The sequence below is a fragment of the Mus caroli genome, unplaced genomic scaffold (assembly GCF_978045245.1).
Source record: "Mus caroli unplaced genomic scaffold, Mus_caroli_1 scaffold_7, whole genome shotgun sequence".
Taxonomy (NCBI): Eukaryota; Metazoa; Chordata; class Mammalia; order Rodentia; family Muridae; genus Mus; species Mus caroli.
Genome location: NW_028227262.1, coordinates 62,933,845 through 62,959,391, shown reverse-complemented (window position 1 = coordinate 62,959,391; position 25,547 = coordinate 62,933,845). Strand labels below are relative to the sequence as shown.

Below are 25,547 nucleotides of genomic sequence, written 5' to 3'. Positions count from 1 at the left end.
AAAGAGCAGGATATGCCATTGGCTGCCGAGTTTTCTCTCTAGGCTCCCACTTCCTTTATTAAACTTTATTAAAGGACAAAACAAACCTTCCCTCCCTTAAATTGGTCCTTTAAGATTTATTCATTTTATTTCATGTGTATGAATGTGCTTGCATGTATGTCTGCATTCTGTGTGTATGCAGTACCCGAGAGGGCCAGAAGAGGATGCTGGTCCTCTACAACTGGAGTTTCAGATGTTTGTGCGGGTGCTGGGAATCGAACCTTGGTCATGTGCAAGGGTAGCCAGTGCTCTCGCCTGCCAAGCCAGCATCTCCCCAGCCCCACAGTTCACCTCTTGTCAGGTATTTTGTCCCAGGAACAAGACTAGAATGTACATGCTGGTCACAGCCCGCTCCACGCACTGTTATCCAGGCCATCGCTGTGTCTGCTCTGACGGCCACACTAATAAGAGAGTGAGAGAAAGAAACACAACATTTCCAACAGCAATAATAACTGTTTACCTTGTTTCTTACAGACACCATCTCAAAGCCACCGCCACACGGACGGAATTAATCATGCCGTCCACCCTTTGCAGAGGGAGGAAGGGTGGCTCCTCCATCACTGTGGAGGCTGCATACTTAGAGGCTGAGAACACAGACAGCAGTTTGATGTTCAGCCTAAGATGGAATCTGCAGACTGTGTTTCCTCGGCTCCAGACTTCATTAACTCTCCTGGCCATAATACATAGTGAAAAGGCACAATCCGGGAGCTGGAAAGATGGCTAAGCAGATCAGAACACTGCTTTCACAGAGGACTGACTTCAGTTCCCATTACCAACACCAGGAAGCTTACAACCACTTTCAGAGGATCCAACATCCTCTTCTGGCCTCTGCAGGTGCCACACACAGGTGCACACACACATATACACATGCACACAAACTTTTTCAAAGATAATTTTTAAAGGGTGGTTGTTTGCTCTTGCAGAGGACACTGTTTACTTCCCAGAATCCACACAGTAACTCACAAATGCCCCAGTTGTAAATGATCCAAACCCTCTTTTGGCATCCAAGGACTCCTGAAGGCATTTGATCCAGATATTTGCATGCATGCGCTCTCTCTCTCTCTCTCTCTCTCTCTCTCTCTCTCTCTCTCTCTCTCTCTCTCTCTCTCATACACACACACACACACACACACACACACACACACCTGGAATAAACTCTTTCACAAAACAGTTATTTGACCATGATGTACTAATCCAGGGCCTTTGCTCCACCATGATCTTTTCTGCTTCAGCTACTCCAGCACTGGTTGCACTAAAGCCTTGGGAACCAGAGACCTCTCACAGAGGCATCAGAAACACTGACTGCTTCCTGCTGCTGTGTGGCTTCCTGCCACTCACACTGAGTCTTGGAGTGCTTTCGGTCTGCCTAAGCCCCTCTGTCACAAGGTGCACCACATGATCATTACCCTCTGAAGTCTGGCCACCTTCTTAGGATTGCAAAGTTATATGTATGCCCTTTCCCTGGAGTATTCAACCTATCTTAAGTTTGGTTCTGTTGACAATTACCCCCTCCCTTCCCTAGCCAGGTCTTGCTCAAGTCTTAATATTTGATTCTAATCTCACTCCTCTTCCGTTTTCTATACAGTCACTGGATATATGGATGGGGTAGAGACCACATAACCCACCCCAAGAAGAAGAGGAGAAAGCTTCCCTTTAAAACCCAGAGAACACCAGGAAGGTGATGTCATATGCCTTCAGTCCCAGCACTCAGGAGGCAGAGGCAGAGGCAGAGGCAGAGGCAGAGGCAGAGGCAGAGGCAGAGGCAGAGGCAGAGGCAGAGGCAGAGGCAGAGGCAGAGGCAGAGGCAGAGGCAGAGAGGCAGAGAGAGAGGCAGAGAGGCAGAGGCAGGGAAGGATCTCTGTGAGAGTGAGGCCAGCTTGGTCTACATAGTGAGTTCCAGGACGTCAGGGCTGGTAAAAAGTGAAACCCTGTCTCAAAGCAAATAAATAAAAATACTAAAATATAAAAAAATAAAAATTAGAGAGGTGCTTTATTGTGAGAATAAGATGAGGCTGGAGAGATGGCTTAGTGATTAAGATCATTATCTACTCTTGCAGAGGACCCAGGTTCAATTCTCAGCACTCACATGGTAGCTCACAAACACCGGTAATTCATGTTCCAGAGGGTCTGACGTTCTCTTCTGGCCTCCATGGGCCCCTGCATGCATGTGATGCACACACATATAATCAGGCACACACATACACATAAAATAAAAATAAACATATTTTAGAAGAGAATCAGAGGAGAGAAGAGGACAGCTGCCATGAGAGGAGTGGGTGGGGTCAAGGAGTCTCTTCAGAGACATCCCAGGAGTGAAGGACGTATGAGACTTTTATGTCAATTTTGAGGAACATTTTACACCTGTCATTCGGTTCAACACAGCACCCATGGCCAAGAGCACAGAGAAGCCAGGTATGGGTTAGGACCTATAATCAGGGAATACTCTGAGAGCACTGGCACAGACAGCTAGCTTCTTAACTCTTGGTCCTACAGAGAGCTGCAGAGAGGCATGGCCTGTTGTCTTCAAGCCGTGAGATTCAGTCTTTAAAGAGTGACCACTGTCTTACAGGGGCAGGTTCCTCACATGTCAGGAGTCACTTTTCATAAACATCAAAGAACCACTCGTCTTGCCATACTGAAACTAACAAAGTTGTCTTACCAAAGGCTTCCCACCAGATCTCAGTGTGACTAACAGCATTACTGTAGAAGCGGCTGCTAAAACCCCCATGATACACGTTAGAAATAAAGGAGAAAGTGAGAAGTGTTAAACTGTGCCTTTAAGCCGGGCGTGGTGGCGCACGCCTTTAATCCCAGCACTCGGGAGGCAGAGGCAGAAGGATTTCTGAGTTCGAGGCCAGCCTGGTCTACAAAGTGAGTTCCAGGACAGCCAGGACTCTATACAGAGAAACCCTGTCTCGAAAAAACCAAAAAAAAAAAAAAACCTGTGCCTTTATTAGAAAGAATTTTCTATGGAATCTGGAATCATGAAGTGAGCTCAAGAGTCTTGCCACAGTCTGGTGTCGTCGGTCGCGGCTGAGGCAGCCATCTTGCCCTGCTAGGATTTAAATATTCCAGAGTCTTCACCTCCCTCTGCTTTGACTTTGTGCACAGTGGGAGAAAAATGGACAGTGAAGGGTCTGCTTCAGACCCCATTGAAAGTACTTGCAAAAGCACCTGGTCTGTTGGGTGACCGCTGCCATCGCTCTGGCTCCGGCTTGAAGTAGTGGACACATCTTATCCCCAACCCTGGTATCTGAGAGAGGGAAAGCCCAGCCATGGAGAAACACAGCTTTTCTCAAAGGACAATGGGTTGTGTGGCTTTTCCTACCCTCAAAACAGAGCTAGCCTGCCACCTCGTGGCGAATCGCAGAAAGTGCCTAAAATCTCAAGCACTCTTCACACGCTAGTCTTTTTTTCCTTCCAGGCTATTCCACAAAGCTTCAACCTTTTTTTCTGTTTTGCCCACCGAAGCTTCCCGTACCTGCCTGTCATTCTTTTCCTTCTCCAGAGTGCCAGGCAAGGGCCTTCTAGTTCAATACAAAAATTCAATGCTAGCTCGCCGAGAGAGATTTCCCGAAACACTCGAACTTTCCCTTATCTCCAGTGGGACCACTGCTTGGGCTCTTCTAACACAGCCTTTAGCAGCCCTCTTCCTAACCTAATGATGCTCCCCTCTGCATCGGCCCATGGGAAGAAGGGACCACTTGTGTTTCAGAGACGACTGCATACGACAGTAGAAATGGGAACACGAGAGCACATGGCTGACAGAACCAATCCATTTCAGAAACAGCTCGCCTTTACTCAAAGGTCTCGCTATCTACAGCCCCTCCATACTCCCACACTACTCTTGAGACAATCTAGAGTACCGTACTTACCCTTTACTCGCAGTAACTAGTAACTCGGCAAAAATGTTCACCAGCTGGGGAATTGAGTAAGCAAATTGTGGTATGTACATTTAATGAAATTCTGTTCGGCAACAAAAAGAAACCAAGACAAAAATAGCAATAATAAAATCTGATCGAGCTGTAAAAGAGCTGCTAATTACATTCGCTTTTTGAAAATTGGGATTGACAGAGGGAGAGAAAGAGAGGAAGAAAAGAAGTCAGATGAGCGAAGAGATCTTTGGGAACCAAAAGCCTGGTTCCACGGAAGAACCAGCGGCGCGCCCGCTGTCTCCTGCCTGAAGTTGCTTAACCTAGACGCCAGGGGGCGATGAGGGTGAGGGAACGGGAACGCTTACTGAGGACAAGGGCGCAATGGCCAGGGGCCAGGGCGAGGTACTCGGAATACTGCACGGTGACTCGGTGGGGGGTCCGGCTCAGCACAAAGGGGTGGGACTCACTAGCTAGGGGCGGGGCGAAGCCGAGGGCGGGGCGAAGCCGAGGGCGGGGCGAAACCGGAGGGTGGGACGCAGTGGTTTGAGAACCCGGCACGGGCGCAGGGGGCGGGGCGCAGCGGGTGCACACGCGGGCGCCGGCGCGGCTCAGCTCAGGGTCGCCATGGCGGAGGTGCAGCAACTCCGAGTGCAGGAGGCTGTGGACGCCATGGTGAAAAGTGTGGAGAGAGAGAACATCCGGAAGATGCAGGTAGCGGCGCTGTCCGGCGCCCGAGCGGGATTGGAAAGTCGGGCGGGGGTGGCGCGGTGACGTTCGAGCTCCGGGCCTCGCGTGGGGCGGTTTCCTCCCACCTGGCCTCGGTGACGAGCGTTCGGCCGCCCCTGAGGTGATCTGGCGCGAGGCTCGGAGGGCCCGGCCCAGGAGAACCACCAGACCGAAATCCCTTAGGGCCGTCCTGCGCTGATTTAGATGCCACGAACCCTAAACGCCCGAGGGCGTGGGCCCCGTCTCCCTCACCCTACTGGCCTCGCTTAACTTCACCCCTTAATCACCCTCTACTGTTTCGATCGCTTGTGGGGCGTTGACTAGCCAGACCGACCTCTGAACTCTCTTACAGAAATACAAAAACTGGTTTTCAGAACGTGGTTTCTTCCGGTTCAGTCTTGGGTACATTATCTATCAGTGAGCTCATAGCAGCAGACTAGGTCTCATTTAACCCAGGTTGACTTCCAACCCCCGATCTTCCTGCCTTCACCTTTGGAGTGCGAGGATTACAGGCATGGGCCACCACCCTGGCTTTGTGCTATGCAGAATAGAACGCAAGGCTTTCTTAGAACTAGGCAAGAGTGCTCCCAAGAACATATATCCCCATCCTACAAATGTTAGGCCTGGTAACCGACCCAGTCTTACGAAGTCCTGATGGTACGGCGGGAAAAATAAAACAAAACAGGTAGAGAAGCATGGCCTCCAAGGCTTTGTCCTTCGAGAGCTGTCCTTATAGTCTTTCCAGTCTCACCAGGCTCTGTCTTCCCTCCCCAGGGCCTCATGTTCCGGTGCAGCGCCAACTGCTGTGAAGACACACAAGCATCTATGCAGCAGGTGCACCAATGCATCGAGCGCTGCCATGCACCTCTGGCTCAAGCCCAGGCTCTGGTCACCAGCGAGCTGGAAAGGTTCCAGGTCAGGAATGCCTCACAGCTCCCAAGTCCTTGAACGGCAGCTCCTTGGCAGGGGATGAGAAGCACTCGTTCTGCCTTAGGTCCTCGGTTCTGCCAACACTGGTGGGAGCCCGGGTGTCCCTGAGGGTTGACATTCTGGAAAAAGCCCTGGGTGTGCTGTTAAGTTGTGCTATATTTGCTACAGAAACAGTAATACAAAAGAAATTTACCAAGGGAGTTTCTAACCAAGCTCCTTTATGCCTTTTTGATGTACCAAATACAATCTATGTTGAGTAGTATAAAATTCCTTAAAATGTATATTAATTTGGGGCTGTAGAGATGGCTCAGCATTTAAGAGTACTAGCTGCTTTTCCAGAGATTCGGTTCCTAGTACCCACCTAAACGGTGGCTCACAGTTATCTGTGATTCCAGTCACAAGTGACCTGAAGCCCTCTTTGGCCCTCTGCGGGCACTGCACACATGTGGTGCACAGACATATTTAGGCAAACACTCAAACACATAAAAAATAAAATCAAATCTCAAAAAAAAAAAAAAAAAAAGCTATGGAGCTGAGGAAATGGCTCAGCAGTTAAGAGCACGGGTTGCTCTTCAGAGTCAGGTTCAATTCCCAGCACCCACATGGCAGCTCACAGCCGTCTGTAATCTCAGTTCCGTAGGACCGGACACCCTCACACAAACATACGTTCAGGGAAAACACCAATGCATGTAAAAAAAAAAAAAAAAAAGTAAAGGTATAAACTCACTTTAGTTATTTTTTTCTCTGATTGCTTCATACAGGTAATGTATTTTAATAATTTTCTATCTCCCCTTGCTTTCTTAGATACCTTCCAACAGGTCTTCCTGGGTTGTTTTGTTTTGTTTGAAACAGGGTTTCTCTGTATAGTCCTAGCTGTCCTGGAACTCATTTTGTAAACCAGGCTGGCCTCGAACTCAGAAATCCGCCTGCCTCTGCCTCCCAAGTGCTGGGATCTTTCTTTTCTTTTTTGAGACAGTTTCTGTCTGTGCTGGCTGTCCTAGAACACTGCATAGACAAGGCTGGCTTTAAACTCAGAGATCTGCCTGCCTCTAACACCCAAGTGCTGGAGTTAAAACTGTGCACCACCGCCCCTGGTAACTGTAGATAACAATGTGGCCAAGAGAAACCAAAATGTTAGCTACCCCAGGCAGTGCTTGCATTCGTTCAGACCTCATTCCTGAATCCCAGCTCACATCCTACTCTTCTCTTACCATCTCTACCCTAGACTGATAATTCCATCCAAGCAGGGACACTTTACGCTTGGTTCATTTCTGTATTCCACACTAGAAGAAAGCCTGGCACATAGCAGATGCTTGACAAGTGTTTGAGCTGTCTTTCTGTAGCAAGAACAGGCAGTAAAGAATTAAAATGGGTGCTGGGGAGATGGTGGGGGGGATGCCATGCACACGCGAGGCCCAGAGTTGAGATCACCAGAAACCATTGTCTCTTGGGCCTGGCAGCCCACCTGTAAGTCTAGCCCTAGAAGACAAGAGACAGAATCTCTACAGCAGGCCAGCAAGCAAGACTAGCTGGATTGGTTGAGAGCCCTGCCTCTGTGAATATGTGGGAGAGCAAGGGAGGATGGTTCCTAACATGTACCTCAGGCCTCCACATCCACAAATAAACATCTAAAAATCCACAGCCCCACACACATGAAAGAGTGGGAAAGGAATCGAGGTGTTTATAAGCCCAACAGTAGTCGTTTGATTGCTGCCAGCATCTTGTATAAAGCTCATTTTTTCCATTCCTCTGCTCAGTGCTTAGTCTGGGCCTTCCCAGTGGCACCTTCTGTTTGAACCAAGAGAGTGTTAGACTTAGTACTGGCAGAGATGATCTGTATCGGGCTGTAGCCCAAGGCCTGGCATGGGACCAAGACTCAGACAACAGAAGCCAGCCTCTCAGCCTTCTCTCTCTTCTCATCACAGGACCGCCTGGCCCGCTGCACCATGCATTGCAATGACAAAGCCAAAGACTCAATGGATGCAGGAACTAAGGAGCTTCAAGTGAAGCGACAGCTAGACAGCTGTGTGACCAAGTGTGTGGATGACCACATGCACCTCATCCCAACAATGACCAAGAAGATGAAGGAGTCTCTGTCATCCATCGGGAAATAAAATTGTTTGCCAGTGACCATTGGGACTGCGGGCAGGCTATTTAAAAGGAAGAATGGAAGTTTAATATGTTAAGCAACGTTTACGAATGAGGAAAACTTAGACACAGCAAGTTCCAGGCAAATGCTGCTCACTTCTGGACACTAGTCCCTTTAAATCCGGATCTTAGAAGGTGAAGTAGGAAGAAGCTGGTGCTAAGATTTGGATCGCAGATAGCTCAGAGGAGAGGAGATCCTAAATATTCATATGCAAGTATCTGTTCTGTAGTAGAGATCAACCTTGTACCAAGAGCTGAGTTTCTTACTACAAACATCCAGGCTGGCAGCTCTCTTCAACCAGCTGGTAAAATCTGAGGAGCGGTGCATCTCCTCAGAGAAGCTTGACAAATCCTGTTGACCAGAAGTATCACCACAGCACCTTGCATATGCTGGGAAACAAAACCCAGTAGTAGGCTAGGAATTCAGAGGAAAGGATTTCCTTTTCAAGTCTATATTTTGCTGAGTTTTGTCTTATATGCAGGGCACACTGGATCTAAGATACAGGAGGCGGAGTGGTTTGAGTCACTTTTTCTAAAGGTTCCTGGTATTATGTACCATCAAGATGGGAATGTCCATTTCTTCAAATTCTGTTACTCTAGAAGCCCCTGAAGAAGCCGGACAGTGTCACACAGTAAACATGGGAAACAGCCTTCTTCACTGACTTGTGCAGCAAAGTGACACATCCTTATGAAAAGCAAGGGGGTTGGCTGTCACTCACATGCCAGTCGCTGAGAATAAACAGTAACTAGGAATTGTTGAGAAGTGTGAACCCAGTATTAATCAGCTCTGAATCTACAGAGCCTTATATCAACAAGAAAGCCAGAAAATGAGCAACTTGGGCCACAGAGAGCTAGGACCACTGTAGAACAAGAGAGGCACACACTTTCTTGCCAAATGCCATTTTTGCCTGGGTGGTTTTTATTTTTATTTTCTTTGCAGTGCAGTGTTGCTGGCCCAACATAGCACCTTATCTTTTGGATAAGTACTATGTTGTATTTATACCAATTAATTACTTGAAACAGTGATACATCTGTCTTTTGCTGTGTCAAGCCTGCAATATATTTTCCAAGTGGTTTGGTTTTTAAATAAAGTTTCATTGTCTCCACCTTTTTCTTATGGGTAGTAATGTATCAGTAAATGGGAAACACCAAGAGGAGTCTCAGTACTGTAAGACAGGCTGAGGATTACCCTCCTGCTTTGAATAACTTGAAAGCTGTTAATGTTGAAAAGATAACTTAGGATTAAAGGTACATATGGGGGGGGGGGGCTGAAAAGATGGCTCAGCAGTTAAGAAAACTGACTGCTCTTCCGAAGGTCCTGAGTTCAGATCCCAGCAACCACATGGTGGCTCACAACCATCCTAATGAGATCTGGCACCCTCTTCTGGAGTGTCTGAAGACAGCTACAGTGTACTTACATATTATAAATAAATTTTAAAAGGTAGATACTGTAATCTCAGTACTGTAAGATAGCTGAGGATTACCCTCCTGCTTTGAGGTCAGCCTTTGCTAAAGACTATCATTATTCATGTTCGTTTTCTAGTTTCAACTAGCACAGCAAGTGGTGGGGAGAGTGTATAGCTAAGCATTCTTGTGCTATTTCTTGTTGATGACAAACTAGTCATGAGGAGAACCTCAATTGAAGAGCTGCTTCCATCTTACAGGTCTCTGGACAGCATGTCTGTGGGTCATTAATGACTACCATGAGACCCCAGTGTACTGAGGGCAGTGCCACCACCCTGGGAGGGTGCACACCTTTATTCCCAGCCCTCAGGAGGCAGGGGCAAGCTCAATACCTCAGGACTTGTGTAGGACTCCTTAGCTTTTATATATGGACTGTAGTGTGCTAAGTGGGTTCTGAAGGCAGCGTTAGAACTGCAGAATTGATGAATCAAAAATACCCCAGACCCTGGATTCACGTCCTCGAGAGAATCAGCCTAGCCACCTTCCTGCTACTGATGCGGGACAAACTATTCAGTGCTTCAGGAGCCCTCGGCTTCGCCTGGATGTGCTTAGGAAATTAAGGACAGCGTGGTGCACCTGCCGTTGATTCTAGCACGGAAAGCAACAGTTCAAAGCCAGCGTTGACTACACAATGAACTCGAAGCCAGCATTACGTCAAAAAGAATGAGGAAGGGGCAGGGGAAATGGCAAAAATGTAAAGAGAAAAAAAGTGTAGTAAATGGGAAAAGGAAAGAAAAGAAGTGACACACAGGCTGGAGAGACGCTTCAGCAGTTAAAACCACTGGCTGTTTTCCCAGAGCTCCGGAGTTCAATTCCAGCACCCACATGGTGACTCACAAGCATCTACAGTAGGATCTGAGGTTCTCCCCTGGCACGCAGGTGTACATGTAGAGCACTCATACATAAAATAATAATGAAGGGGTCTATTTTAAAGTGACCTGCCACTTCAATTTTACACAAAGGAAGCTTAGCCGAACACCGACTCTCCGTCGTGGCCAGTCACTGGCGACGCAACCGGAAGCGTGGCTCTGGTCCGCTCGTTCAGGCACCCCCATCAATATCGCGAGATGAAAGGTAATGTTCTCCGAAGGCGATTGGCTCGCGCGGCAGTGACGTCAGACACCAGCGCCAAGCCTGCCTTGCGCGCGTTTCTGAGGCCGCTCACTCCTTCGCCGTTGTGCCTAGCCTGCAGAGGAGTCGCCATGAGCAAAGCCCACCCTCCCGAACTGAAGAAGTGAGTAGAATCGGCCCTATCGAGACTTCTCCTGTCTCGCTCGGGCTGCCGCCGCTGATCCCGACGGTCGCGGGAGCCGGAAGTGGCGCTGAGGTCCGGTCGGCATGGTTACTGCAGTGCCGGTGCCTCTGTCTTCCCAAAGCTGGGGCTCTTCTAGGCGGGCAGCCAAAGGCAACCTGGTTGGGGGCCAGGGCAGCGGTCGCGGTGCATGGTTGTGAGGAACCGGAGACTCGTGGGCTTAAAATGATCGATTGGAGTCGGGCGTGATTGGCTCTGATCTATGGGGCCAATACTCAGGAAGCTTAGGCAGGAGGATTACCGCGAGTTTCAGACCAGCCTAGGCTTAAAAAAAGAACGATACTGTGTCTCAAAACAAAAAGTTTAAGGTGAGGTAGCGTTTTGTGTTTCAATAAATGTGCGCGTTCATTTGCGTTCATCGAGAGAGCTAGGTTTAGTTTTGGTTTTTTCCCCCCCTTTTTTGGTGCTCAGAGACATGTTTAGTTATATGTTTGTGCACGTGAGTGCAGCTCCTGCGGAGGCCAAAGCGGGCATTGGATCTGTTAGAGCAGGACTTGTAGGAGGTTGTGAGCCCTCTGGCGTGGTTAATAATAGCTGGACTCGTGTCCTCTGGACAAGCAGTAAGCGCTGGGCCATCTGCAGCCCCAAGAACTAGGTTTCTGATACACTGTCCTGTATTCAAGTTACATTTAAACGTTGTGTAATATCTTGCTCTGGCAATAAATCCATGGAAAAACATCCATTTTCAACTTGTAGAGAGCTAGTTTCTGAAGAATTTTATTCTGTATCCAGTAAAATCATACAGACCCTTTGGTCTCAGACACTTCTGACTGGCCTGAACCTGTCGCATATGCACATAGTCATTGGGTGCTTCAATACAAGATTAATACTGGGTCTTTACTGGTGTAGCCAGAAAATAATCTGTCTTGTGTATAGCCTGTTTGCTACTGTAAAGTTCTGTCAAGACTCCAATGCAGGGAAAAGATAACATTTGCTGATTTTTGTATTTGAGTGCACATTTTAATCAAAGCCCTCTGTGTGAAACCCCTGCAGTTTTGTTTGAATCTGTTAAAGATCTGTTAAACCGGGCCTAGAGAGTTGGCTCAGAGGTTGAGAGCACTGACTTCTCTTCCTAGAGGTCCTGAGTTCAATTCCCAGCAACCACATGGTGACTCACAACCATCTGTAATGGGATCTGGTACCCTATTCTGGCTTGCAGGCCTATAGGCAGAACACAACATAATAAATAAAGATGTATTAAGTCATAAGTCTGACATTTTAAAAAGAAGTTATTCTGCACTGTTTGTTTTGATGATGAGCTAATAAATGAAGTCATATGGTCTGGATTTAGCAGGAATTGGCAAAATGGCATTGGTTTTGAACAAAAGCACTGTTCCCTACCTGTAATCTTGAGTGTCCTCTGATTCTTAACTGATATACTTGGGCCTTTCAGAGACTGGAACTAGTGATTGTGTCCATATTTTTATTGGTGTGTTTGGAGCAGATCATTTCTGGCCCCGTGTCTCGGTAGTTTCAAAGTTGGGCTCCTCCCAAGTCCTAAAATCTGTTGCCACAGAAAGTCTTAACCACTGATGAATTCTGCTATACTAGTTTATATCACCACAAAGTCAAGTCCAGACTTCCTAACCCAGCTTTGAAGCCCCACCCCATCTGCAGTCCAGCAGCCATATTTTGCATGGTATATGACTAAAAACAATTTTCTGAACGTTAGTGTCTCAGTTACTGTCCTCTTGCTGTATAGAGGCATCGTGACCAAGACAACTCTTATAATAAAAGAAAGCATTTAATGGGGACTTGCGTACAGTTTTAGAGAGTCCATGATCATCATGAAAGAAGCAGGCAGGCAGTAGTTGAGAGCGTTACATTCTGAACCTCAGCAGCAGGCAGGGCAGATACTAGGCTGGCTTTTGAAACCTCAAAACCCACTCACTCCCAGTGCCACCTCCTCCAACAAGGCCACACCTCCTAATCCTCCCAAACACTTAATCAGCTGCAGACTAAACTGGAAATATGTGACTCCATGGAGGCCATTCTCATTCAAACCTCCACACTGAAAGTCAGTTCTCCATCTGTATAATATGGTGATATAGTACCGGAGTCGTAAGTGTTAAATATGTTCCTCTGTTGATTTACAAAATAACTCCTAGTAATTTATAAATCTATTTCCACCTTCAGATTCTTATGGCTTAAATTTATATTTAAATTCTATCATGGTCTATACATTAAAACTCAATGAAGCAGCCGAGCAGTGGTGGCACACGCCTTTAATCCCAGCAGTTGGGAGGCAGAGACGGGTGGATTTCTGAGTTCAAGGCCAGCCTGGTCTACAGAGTGAGTTCCAGGACAGCCAGGGCTGGACAGAGAAACCCTGTCTCGAAAAACCAAAACAAACAAAACAAAAAACAATTCAATAAAGCTCAACCTGGTGGCATGGGTATGTAATGTCTGCTACTTGAGAAGCTGAGGCAAAGAACTACAAAACCAGGGTAGCTAAGAAACACTGTCTTAGCCGGGCGTGGTGGCGCACGCCTTTAATCCCAGCACTCGGGAGGCAGAGGCAGGCGGATTTCTGAGTTCGAGGCCAGCCTGGTCTACAAAGTGAGTTCCAGGACAGCCAAGGCTACACAGAGAAACCCTGTCTCGAAAAACCAAAAAAAAAAAAAGAAACACTGTCTTAAACTGAAAAATAGAAGAGAAAATACTTGAGTGGTAGAGTATTTGCCTAGAATGCTTGAGGCTCTAGGTTCAGTCAGTACAATAAGGAAAGAAAGGAAAGGAACTTTGTTATTTTCTAGCCTGTTGCTGAAAGACAGCTGATTTGACAGGCTGATGAGATTGCTCCAAAGGTAAAGGCACTTGCCTCCACAGCTAATGACCTGAGTCAGCCTCTGGGACCACATGGTTGAAGGAGAGAACCAACTCCTTGAAGTTGTCCTCTGACTTCTGTATTGGCACCGGGGTGAACCACACAAACAAATTTAATTTTTTTTTTTTTTAAGATTTATTTATTTACTATATGTAAGTGCACTGTAGGTGTCTTCAGACACACCAGAAGAGGGCATCAGATCTCATTTCGGGTGGTTGTGAGCCACCATGTGGTTGCTGGGATTTGAACTCTGGACCTTCGGAAGAGCAGTCGGGTGCTCTTACCCACTGAGCCATCTCACCAGCCCCAAATTTAATTTTTTTAAACATTTATTTTTATTTATTATATTCTACCTACATGTATGCCTGCATGACAGAAGAGGATGCCAAATCCCCATTATAGGTGGTTGTGAGACACCATATGGTTGCTGGGAATTGAACTCAGGACCTCTGGAAGAGCAGTCAGTGCACTCAACCTCTGAGCTATCTCTCTAATCTCTGTAATAACAGAGATCTCTGTATTAACACACACAAATGTAACTAAATCTTTGTAATTACATTAGTGTAAATTCCCTAGCCCATGTCAACAGTTCCAGATTTGGGGCTGGGAAGATAATTTGGCAGTTAAGGGACCTGAGTTCAGTTCGCAGCATCTGCACTGGGCAAGTCACAACTGCCTATGACAGCTTTAGGGTATCTGATGCTCTTCTGGCTGCCAATGACAACTGCCCTGGTACACACACACTCATACCCAAACAGTACAGGATCCTTACTGCTTTAAATGTTATGTGTCTGGGGTACAAATTGGAGGTTTGGTTTGGTTTGGATTTTTACATTGGTTTGTGTACGTGTGTACATTTGCCAGGTGTGGAAGTCAGGACATCTTAAGGGATTCATTCTCTGCTTCCAGCAGTGAGTTCTGGGAATCAAAATCAGGCTTGGCAGCAAATGTTCTTACCCACTGAGTCATCTCACCAGCCCAGATTTTAGCAATTTAAGCAAAGGAAAAAGACTTTACTTTGCCTGGTGGCACACTTAATTTTCTACACTGGGGAGTTCAAGGCCAGCCTGGTCTACACAGTGAGTTCCAGGATAGGTAGGGCTACATAGAAAAACCCTGTCTCAAAAAGACATTTTATTTTGTATGTGAGGGTGTGTGCATTTGAGTGTAGGTGTCCTGGGGTACCCTCGAGCTAAAGTTGCAAGAGGTGGTAAGTCACCTGACATGGATGTTAGAAGAGATCTCAGGCCCTCTGGAGGAACATCGAACCCTCCTAACATCTCATCCCAGCCCAAGCAAATCACTTTAATTTTACTGATTCTGTACTTGTTTGTGCTTAGAACTTTTTACATAAGTCCTAATTTTTGCTCTTGCTTTTCCAGGTTTATGGACAAGAAGTTATCATGTAAGTTTGCATCCACCTCAGCTAACTACTTAGTTTCTTTTTGTTGTCTTGGCAATATATAATCTTTGGAAATGTGTTGTAGAAAGTTAAGACATCTAATTCTCCACTAATCAGATTTGTCAGAGTTCTAATTAGACTTCAAATTGCCAGTACCTCATACTTTAGATTACATCATCTGTGCCTCCCTGGCCTTGAATTAGCAGTGTCCTACGTTATAATATTTAAAACTTTATCAGCCCCTTTTCCTTTAAATACGTTACCAGGGAGTTGGACAAGCAGCACTTGATGTTTCTTGTGGATGTGTAGGTTTAACTAGAAACCTCCTGACCCATGCAATTGAAGTATACTGAAATTTCAGAATTTTAGGACTTCTCTACCATTCAACAGATCTTAACTCTTGTAACTGGTTCATTTGTGTAAAGATACTACTTTACGTATAACTTTACTTACAAATACATTTATGTATAAATGTTGAGGCGGTTTTACTTGGGGGGGCAGTCATTGAGACCAGATCTCGTTATATGACCCTGTCTGGTCTCACAGTTCTCTTGAAGCAGCCCTCCTCCATTGTTGCCAAGTGCTGGGATTACAGCCATGAGACTCACCGGTAATGTCTTCAGGGTCTTAAAGGTTAAGATGTAGGCAAAGAAGAACTAGAATATTAGGATAGAATTAGCCCATGGTTGGGCAGATAGTAGGAGTGGTGGTCACACATCCCACCTGATCGATGATGGATGGTTGAACTTGGTTTACTGAGACTTCCTTTTTCTCTTACAGTGAAGTTAAACGGTGGCAGGCATGTCCAAGGAATACTGCGGGGCTTTGATCCCTTTATGAACCTTGTGATTGATGAGTGTGTGGAGATGGCAACCAGTGGGCAGCAGAACAACATTGGCATGGTGGTGAGCAAGGGCAGCATCTGCAGGGTCTCCTCCTCCTTCACATTCCTCATATCAAAGTCTCAGATTAAAACCAAGTTAGTTGCCGAGGAAAGGTAAATGAAAGGGAAGACTGGGCGTTTGCACCTCCCCTTTCCTTTTACCTGTGGACACACCCAGCTGTGGCACTACTCCAGGTACCTACAGACAAGATCTCACCTGCAGGACCCTCTCAGCACAGGTCTTGGAACAGAGAGCTGAGGGGATTCATTTTTGAGCTTTCCCTGTAAGAGATGGGCACACACACAAAAAAAAAAAAAAAGCATACTTCACACAGGTATATAAAGGAAAAAAATATATATTAAAAATTTAAAAAAAAAAAGAGATGGGCACACATATGCAGACTTTGACTACAGTAAAAATTCTCTAGCATGCTTATAATGCCCCAGGATGTCTTGTTAAGATACGGGTTTCAAGAGCTGGAGAAGCTGGGCGGTGGTGGCGCACGCCTGTAATCCCAGCACTTGGGGGGGGGGGGCAGAGGCAGGCAGATTTCTGAGTTCGAGGACAGCCTGGTCTACAAAGTGAGTTCCAGGTCAGCCAGGGCTATACAGAGAAACCCTGTCTCGAAAAACCAAAAAAAAAAAAAAAAAAAAAAAAAAGAAAGAAAGAAAAGAGCTGGAGAAAATGGCTTGGCTGTTTTAGTTTGTAATTATTTTATGTGTATGGGTGTTTTGCCAGCACATATGTCTGTACAATGTATGTGCCTAGTGCCTGTGGAGTCCAGAAGACGGTGTTGGATTCTCTGGAGCTGGAGGTGTAGATAGAGCCAGTGCTGTTAATCACTGAGCCATCTCCCCAGGCCCTGGCTCGGTGATTGAGAGCACTTGTTGTTCTTGCAGAGGTTTGGAGTTTGGTTCCTAGCATCCACACTGCAGCTCACAACCATCCCAAAGCCCAGTTCCAGGGGATCCAGTGCCCTCCTCTGACCTCCTTGGGCACCAGCCACACATATACTGCATGTAAATGCATGCAGGCAAATTTTCCATGTATAATACAAATACATCAGAAAAGAATGTACAGGTTTGGGGGCTAGGAGTGTAGCCTGCTGTTCCCCAGCTTGCCTGGTACACAGGCCACTACTTTGTATTCCTGGCACAGGCTAATCACAATGACAGCCGTTCATGACAGAAAATAAGGTAAACCAGAAGGAAAGGCAAAGCTTTGTCAGGGCCCTCCTGTCAGGCTTTGCAAGTGCTAGTACAGTCTTACGCAGCTGAGCTTTCATGGTAGACTTTCTTTCCTGCATTCATTAAGCAATGGCTCTGGCCACAAAAGGAAGGTTTTGTTATTCCGCAATAAGAACTGGATTTTAAATTGCTGTTTGTCTTGCAAGACACGTATGTCTTACGTACTGTAATCATCATAAAGTGATGAGCACAGATGTATTGACAGGATTAAGACTTGTGAAGACTTTGTTGTGGTGGTGAGAGGTCATATCTCTCTTCCCCTTCATCCCTGAGCTGAGTGCCCAACACCTTGGACTTTATGGTTTGTCAAGGTTGTGTGTAGAAGGGTAAAGGTAGGCCCTTATTATTCTACTCATGTATGTCTGTGTTTTCTCAAGACAGGGGTCTCTCTGTAGCCCCGGCTGTCCTGAAAGACACTGTGTAGACCAGGCTGGCCTGGAACTCACAGAGATATCTCTACCTGCCTCATCATTTCAAATCAAAAGTTTATGGTATTACTTATTTCAGAGTTAAGTGTGTTGATGTATATCTGTAATGCCACTTCTTGGAATTGGAGGAGGAGGAGGGCGGCTATTCTCTGTAACAGAGATTTATAATCCTTGTGTGAAGAAACAGCTGGCAGACGGCACATACCAGTAACCCTAGTTCCCAAAAGCTAGGTCACAGAGACTTGGCATCTTATAAAGTTAGTCGTTACTTTGCAGTCTGGAACCAATCTCTTCTAATAAGCCTGGGAGGCTTCCTTTGTCTTTTTCCTTAAAATGGGATTTCCCTGTGCAGTCCTGACTGGCCTGGAACTCCCCGCAATCCTTCTGCCTTTGAGTTACTGGAATTAAGGGCATGTGCCACCATGCCACACTCAAGTCTTGATTTAAAAACTAACTTGGTCCTTGTGGCTTGTTGTGGTCCTTGAGAAAAGCCTCACTGGTGTGTCGTGTTGGGAAATTATGAGTTGTCTTTTAAATGAATTATTTTCAACTGACTTCTTTCTCTAGGTCATCCGAGGAAACAGCATCATCATGTTAGAAGCCTTGGAAAGAGTCTGACCTGTGCTCAGCAAGCAGTGTCCACATCCCTCCCCAAAAGCCTGTTTGATTGTGATGTAGAATTAGGTCATGTACATTTTCATATGGAACTTTTTACTAAATAAACTTTTGTGATACTCAGAAGTGTGTTTCTGCTGTTGTGGATGTAAAATAGGTACTCTTTCTCACCACCCTTTCCAAGGAGTTTATGCATTCAAGTGGAAGCATCTTGCTCGGTGTGAAGGAAGACTAGAAGTCTATAACATTGAGGAGATGAGCTACAGATGTGTGGTTTATAAACATTAGTACTTTTGACCTCCTGTGACTTCAAATTTGAGTTAGGTTCCTAATGTGGAATTCTTGGGACGGGGTGTTTTAAGTTTTAGAATATTTATTTGTATGACATGAGCTGTCTTGGGATGGAATCTGCCTCTTGCTTTTCTATTTTTGTGAAGAGATGCCATGACCAAGTCAATTTATAGAAGAATTTAGAAAAAGACAAGTTTATTGGGGGCTTATCATTTAGAGGATAGATCCAGGACCATCATGACAAGAAGCATGGCAGCAGGCAGGCAGACATGGTACTAGAACAGTTGCTGAAAGCTTATGTCTGTAGGCAGAGATCTAACTGGGCTTTTGAAATCTTAAAGCTGGGCTGGAGAGATGGCTCAGCAGTAAGAGTGCTGACTGCTTTTCCGAAGGTTCATGACTTCATATCCCAGCAACCACATGATGGCTCACAACCATCCGAAGTGAGATCTGATACCCTCTTCTGGGGTGTCTGAAGACAGCTATAGTGAGCGAGCAGGGACAGAGCAAAAGCAAAAAGTGTCTGAAGACAGCTACAGTGTACTTACATATAATAAATCTTAAAAAAAAAAACTCAAAGTCCATGTCCAGTGACACACCTTCTCCAAGAAGGCCACACCTCCTAACCCCTCCCAAACAGTTCTACCAACTGGGAACCAAGTATTCAAATAGACAATGGCCTCTGTGCCACCACAGATCCAAACCTAAACAAGTTTATAATAAACAAGTATATTTCCTATTTGTAACTTTATATTTGTTTCCTTGTGATAATACTGTTTTATTAATTCTTGTGGGTGTATATGTGTGTCTGATGTATGGAGGTCAGAAGACAGCTTGGCAGCGGTCAGCGTTCTTTTCCACCATAGGGATTCTAGGGATTGAACTGAGATCCTCAGGCTTGGCACCAAGCATCTTTACCAGTGAGCCAATCTGGCTAACCTGTGCAGTGTTTTAGCATGCTTGTGTTTTGACTGCCAAGTTACATGCGTTACAGGTCTTGAAGTATTTCAGATTAGAATGCTCTATTGCAAGTGTACTTTTAACAGAACTTGGGTATAGCCCAATGATGGCGTGCTTAAGAAGCTGAAGGCCTTCAAACCCTTAACTGACCACCACATACCTAGTAAAATAACACCAACCTTAGAACAAAAACAGTAACGTGGGGCGGCTTGTATCTGACTTAGTCATGAAATGGGGAGTAATGGGGGGTGGTTAATCTTGTTGGGGTTTGGGTTTTGAGACAGGGTCTTGCTATGTAGCTCTGACTATCCTGGAACTTGCTATGTAAACCAGTCTAGACTCAAACTTAGAGATAACTTGCCTCTGCCTCCTAAGTGCTGGGATTGTGTGGTGGGAATTGTGTAAAGTAGAAACAGACTTCAGAGAACAGCCTTCCCATGAATGGCAGGCAGTTCCTCGTGAGAAGAGTGGTGAGGGTGTTGTCCTTCAGTGGCCACCCAGCTCAGGACTGACCACAGACTGGAGACTGCATTCTAGCCCTCAGCCATTCTAGGGATGAAGCTATGGGAAGCAATGACAGTTGTACCACACATCTGTTGGGCAGTCCGGCCCATTATTCAGACAACTCTGAGAGTCACTTAGTCTTTTAATACACATAAGGCACATCCTGAGTAGCCAAACTTACGTGTCTAAAGTCAGCCCCAGGTCCCTTCTATGACTGACCTGCTCTTGGCTCCCTCACCTTAACTGTAAATATGGTAGGGTTCTACTTTGAAGAAGAAAAGAGGTAGTTCCCACCAGATATTTTTTTGTTTGTTTTGTTTTTCCAAGACAGGGTTTCTCTGTGTAGCCCTGGCAGTCCTAGAACTCACTTTGTAGAGCAGGCTGGCCTCGAACTCAGAAATCCGCCTGCCTCTGCCTCCCAAGTGCTGGGATTAAAGGCGTGTGCCAGCTCCACCAGGTATTTGGCTCCCAAGTTCCTCTCCCTTCCATGCAACAACCGCCAACCCCAGGGTCAGCCATCGCGACACCCAATTACCTGGTAGAATAAAAACTCTTAAAGCTTATAATTATAAGCTTATAACCAATCAGATTTATGTATCAATAAAAATCACAATTTACAAGATGCCAATACAATAATTTCCCCTTTCCCTGACCAATCACAGGTCTCCTGCTGTTCTAATGTAATTCGTCAGGGAAAATCCTGCAACAATAAGGTCCAAAGCCAGGCATGTTGAATTATGCCTTTTAGTCCCAGCACTCGGGAGGCAAAGGTAGAACTCTGTGAGTTCAAAGGCTAGCCTGGTCTACATATTCCAAAATAGTCAAGGCTCGGGGGCTGGTGAGATGGCTCAGTGGGTAAGAGCACCCGACTGCTCTTCCGAAGGTCCGAGGTTCAAATCCCAGCAACCACATGGTGGCTCACAACCATCCATAACGAGATCTGGCGCCCTCTTCTGGAGTGTCTGAAGACAGCTGCAGTGTACTTACATATAATAAAAATAAATAAATTAAAAAAAAATAGTCAAGGCTCCATTGAAAAACCATGTCTCGGCCGGGCGTGGTGGCGCACGCCTTTAGTCCCAGCACTCGGGAGGCAGAGGCAGGCGGATTTCTGAGTTCGAGGCCAGCCTGGTCTACAAAGTGAGTGCCAGGACAGCCAGGGCTACACAGAGAAACCCTGTCTCGAAAAAACCGAAAAAACCAAAAAAAAAAAAAAAAAAAAAAGAAAAACCATGTCTCAAAATAAATAAAATAAAATAAAAAAACCTAAGGAACTAGAGAGATGGTTCAGTGCTTCAGAAGGTTTGCTGTTCTTCCAGAGGATCTAAGTTCAGCTACCAATACCCACACTGGCCTGTTATCCCCTCTTTTGACCTCTGTGGACATCCCCACAAATGCATGCATATATACTGAAGTAAAACAAGGTTAAGAGACTGTTAGAGGGGGCTGGAGAGATGGCTCATTGGTTAAGAGCATTGACTGTTCTTCCAGAGGTCCTGAGTTCAATTCCTAGCAACCACATGGTGGCTCACAACCATTGTAATGGGATTCAATGCCCTCTTCTGGTGTGTCTGAAGAGAATGACAGTGTACTCGTATACATTCAATCAATCAATCAATCAATAAACTATGAGAGTTACTTAGAGCACTGTTTGTACTTCTCATTCTCGGGCATGGTTTCACTTGCTACCTGGGACAGAATAGCACTGGGTCATTTCCTGGGTTGGTTGCTATTCCCTGTTGTCAACTTGACTATACCTAGAATGAACTACAGTCCAGAAATGGAGGGTCCACCTGTGACCCAGATCTTGAGGCTGGAAGACACAGACTTTTGATCCAGCTCTTAGGGCATAGTGGCCATGAAAAGCCTAGGCCCAAGCAAGGTGGTACATGTCTTTAATCCCAGGAGACAAAGGCAAGCAGATCTCTGATTCAAGACCTGCCAGGGACAAAGCAAGTTTCAAGTATAGAAAAGTTTAGGTCCAAGAGTGGTGGAACACACCTTTAATCTGGGCCATACTTTCTGCTGGAGCTCAATATAAGACAATGGAAGAAGGAAGACTTCCTTCTTCATCTGCTTGCACTTACTTGCCAGCACATCTGTTGGAACCTAATTCTTCAGAATTCCACCTTATTCAGAAAATCCACTGAAACACTCAGCCTCCTGAGACTGGGCAACCCCTAGATTCTTGGACTTCCCAGACACAGCCGCCCATTGTTGGGTTAGTTGGACTGCAGACTGTAAGTCATTCCAATAATGTATTTCCTTTACTATATAGAGACATTCCATAAGTTCTGAGACTCTAGAGAACCCTGACTAATACATTTTCCTTAACAATCTGACCACATAAGCTTCACTGTCAACTATGATCTATCCCTTTAAAAATAAAAGGCTGACTGCCAAGTCCACTTCTGTAACATCTTGGTTGCTTATTCACCTAGTTAGTGGTTTTAGAGTATAAAATGAGAATACAAGCTAGATCTAGGACAGAGACCTTTTAGGAGTTACCCTGGCTTTCTTTGGACCACTGATGAATCTCTTCTTCCACTCTCATTGGTATTGGAGTGCTTGTTCCAAAACAACTGAGAAAGCCAGCAACTCAGAAACAGACCAATCATTGGCTATGCCATTTCCAGGTATGTATCCAACAGACACATAAAATATACTCACACATCCATGTTTATTATAGTGCTATCCACAGTAGCTAAGTCATGGAATTGCCCAGGTGTCCATCAATGGGTGTGTGGACCGTGAAAAACTGGAACATATAAACAGAGGCATTTGATGCACCTATAAAGAATGAGGGCTGGCGGTGTGGCTCAGATGGTAGAGCACCTGCCCAGGATACATGAAGCTCTGATCTCCACAGGAAGAAGTTCCTGCAATCAGCAGAGCAAGGGCAGCTTGGGTAAGCCCAGAGAAGTCACCCAAACTCACGGCAAGGTCTTCACCGTGATGCAGACAGAGTACTGGGGGTTCACAGTAAAACACATCAGATGCAGACCACATTGGTGTCTGAGGTCCGTGTTACCACTAAAGGCCATTTGTATGTCCCGTAGTGTGTGCTGCCACCGAAGGCTATGATGGCGTCTGAGGTGGGGGACGGGGGCGCGGGGGGCGTGCTGCAGCAGAGGGCCGTGGGGGAGGGGGAGCAGGCGCGCTGCAGCAGAGGGCGGTGATGGTGGGAGGTTGATGTTTGTGGTCTGTTCTTCCAGAGACCATGTTGTGACACATGCTGATGCTGGAGGCCATGTTATTGACAGAAACCACGTGGAAGTCCTTGATCTGTGCTCCCACTGACTGTAAAGGGCAAGGAAGCTACTTTTGCTGTTGTATCGATGACTGCAGACTCACAGTTGAGAATAAAGGACATAGAAAGCTTCTGTGACAATCTCTACCCCGACCCTGCCCCCTAAAAAGTAACAGCCAAGACAGGAAACTATCAAAGAGATTTCTTAAAAATTGTGATAAAGATGCTGAAGTGTAACTCTGCACAATTGATGAATTGATGGCTTCTGGTAGGGGTGTGGGTGAGGAAGGACTCAGTTTTCTTTTAAGGGGCTGGCCACTGGGAGTGTGACCATGGCCTTTAACTTATGTTTTGGTTGTCGGTGGGGGTGGGGTGGGGGTGGTACTACTTCTCCTCCTTCTCGTCCTTCTTCTTTTCCTCTTCCTCCTCTTCCTCTTCTTCCTCTTCCTCTTCCTCCTCCTTCATTTTTGAAGGGAGGTCACAGGGTTGGGGTGGGCAGACCTGAGAGGACAGGGAAGTGAGTGTGATGGGTACGTGATGTGAAATTCCCAAATAATCAATAAAAATATTATGTTGGAAAAAATGCATCAGATGCTTGCTGAGAGGGCGTTTCTGTTTTGTTTTGCTTGTTTTTGAGACAGGGTTTCACTAGAACTCAAAGGGATTCATCTGTCTCTGCTTCTGGGTGCTGAGGTGATTGATTGATTGATTGATTGATTGATTGATTGATTTTTCAAGACAGAGTTTCTGGATAGCCCTGGCTGTCCTGGAACTCACTCTGTAGACCAGGCTGGCCTCGAACTCAGAAATCCACCTGTCTCTGCCTCCCAAGTGCTGGGATTAACATGCCTGCCAGTCACTGACACAGAGAAGTGACCTGGCTCAAGGACATGCTGACCACATACCCTGTTTTGTTTTGTATGTTCTAAGTAAGGTTTGCTAACCTTAAGAAATTCCACAAAGCTTTATGTAGAACCCATCAAATCAAAGGTCACTATGAACTGTTATGTCTAAAATGGCTGGAGTCAGAGCTGACCACCAGGCAGCCCTTCCCGCACCTCTGTATGGGCTCACTATGGTTTTTGTGGCTGACATTGAAGAATGCTACTAATAAGCACAAAAATTATAATTAATACTCACGCTCTGTTATCTCAATGTTCTGAAGCTCCCCTGCTCACCACCGTCCACCACCCCCTTACCTTACTCAGGACCAATCAGCTTAAAGGTTAGCTGATAATACTTTGCCTAGTGAGCCAGCTGCTCCCCTCCTTGCCCTTTAAACTTCTGAACCTGCTTTTTCCTATAAAAAGTCTACCCTGTGAGCAGAGTAGCACCGCAATTAGCCTCCCGAGTCTTTTTAGTGGTGCTGGATTGCCAGCATTGTGTATGTGTTCGGAAAACTATTCTTGCTTAACTGAGATCAGTGTTTGGTTTGTTTGGCGATTCCTGAGCCCCAACAATACCGTAAGGCGTAGAACTGAAAAAGAAAGAGAACCTGGAGAGACGGCCCCATGTCAAAAAGCACTGGCTGCTCTTCCAGAGGATTCAGGTTTGGTTCCCAGCACCCAGATGGTGGCTCACAATCATCTGTAACTCTAGTTCCGGGTGATTTGATGCCCTTTCCCCACCTCTGTAGGGAACAGGCAGCAGGCACTCACATGGTGCAGACAAAAACATATACACATAAAATAATAAACATTTTTTTTTAAAAGACAAAGCCCATCAAACTGTCCTGAGAGAACTCCCCTTCCTTCAGAGGGCTAACTTGGGAACTTGCCCTCTGTATCTCTCTCTGCCTCCTCTTGAGTAGTTTAACTCTTCTCTGCCCACGGTCAGTACCTTTACTCCCACACCTTTGGCTTATCCCTGTAGCTCCAGGCAGAGCAAGCAAGTCAAGAGTCCAGAGTGAACATGCTAGACCCAAGGCCACAAGCTCACCTGCTTTGGTGCCTGGGGCAGTTCCAATTGCCAAGCTTCTGTAAAGCCTGGGGTGAGGGGACAACTGAGAGCAAGGGCAAGAAGCTGTCCTGTAACAGCCCAAAGGGCATCAGTCTCTCTCTGATCCCTCACTACCCCCTCCTATAGCTGTCCTTCGAGCTGCAGACACTCCTGGTGACACCAGCCAACAGATGTGATCTTCCACCCAGAATCTGGATTGAGACCTCCCTGGGAATTTTCTGGCCCAGTCTTTACAACTGAAGCTGTGCTTATTGGAAGGGAGAAGGTTGTCAATCTTCACCATCTTTCCTTGTTGAAATATGAGCATGCTCAGTAGGTTATATCTTTTTTTTTTTTTTGAAACAGGGGCTCACACTTTGCTCAGTATTTATTCATTTATTACTACTACTACTGTTATTAATTTAGACAAGGACTCAGTGTGTTACCCTGGCTGACCTAGAACTCACTATGTAGACCAGGTTAGCCTTGCACTCACAAAGATCCACCTGCCTCTATATTGAACTCAAGAGATTTGTCTGCCTCTGTCTCCCAAGCGCTGGGATTAAAGGCATGTGCCACCACATCTGGCTAAAGGTTTTTCTTAATTTTTTTTTTTTTTTTTTTGGTTTTTCGAGTCAGGGTTTCTCTGTGTAGCCCTGGCTGTCCTGGCACTCACTTTGTAGACCAGGCTGGCCTCGAACTCAGAA

The 25,547-nt window shown here is 46.0% G+C and overlaps 2 protein-coding genes across 2 annotated transcripts; both read left to right on the top strand.

Moving 5' to 3' along the window:
• Positions 1–4,461: 4,461 nt before the first annotated feature.
• On the top strand, positions 4,462–8,829 carry Timcc (TIM double twin CX3C motif chaperone). Its single transcript, XM_085840416.1, has 3 exons — positions 4,462–4,625; positions 5,415–5,555; positions 7,496–8,829. Exons 1-3 carry the CDS (start codon positions 4,539–4,541, stop codon positions 7,682–7,684), a joined length of 417 nt encoding a protein of 138 aa, XP_085696542.1. The 5' UTR covers positions 4,462–4,538; the 3' UTR covers positions 7,685–8,829.
• Positions 8,830–10,278: 1,449 nt separating this feature from the next.
• Positions 10,279–18,023, top strand: Snrpg (small nuclear ribonucleoprotein polypeptide G). Its single transcript, XM_021165593.3, has 4 exons — positions 10,279–10,416; positions 14,704–14,726; positions 15,504–15,628; positions 17,850–18,023. Exons 1-4 carry the CDS (start codon positions 10,385–10,387, stop codon positions 17,898–17,900), a joined length of 231 nt encoding a protein of 76 aa, XP_021021252.1. The 5' UTR covers positions 10,279–10,384; the 3' UTR covers positions 17,901–18,023.
• The last annotated feature ends 7,524 nt before the right edge of the window (positions 18,024–25,547 follow it).

Coding starts and splice junctions, on each gene's coding strand:
- Snrpg (XM_021165593.3), top strand. CDS start 10,385: ATGAGCAAAGCCCACCCTCCCGAACTGAAGAA. Junction 14,727..15,503: donor TATGGACAAGAAGTTATCAT/GTAAGTTTGCAT, acceptor TTTCTCTTACAG/TGAAGTTAAACGGTGGCAGG. Junction 15,629..17,849: donor AGAACAACATTGGCATGGTG/GTGAGCAAGGGC, acceptor TTCTTTCTCTAG/GTCATCCGAGGAAACAGCAT.
- Timcc (XM_085840416.1), top strand. CDS start 4,539: ATGGCGGAGGTGCAGCAACTCCGAGTGCAGGAGGCTGTGGACGCCATG. Junction 4,626..5,414: donor AGAACATCCGGAAGATGCAG/GTAGCGGCGCTG, acceptor TTCCCTCCCCAG/GGCCTCATGTTCCGGTGCAG. Junction 5,556..7,495: donor GCGAGCTGGAAAGGTTCCAG/GTCAGGAATGCC, acceptor TTCTCATCACAG/GACCGCCTGGCCCGCTGCAC.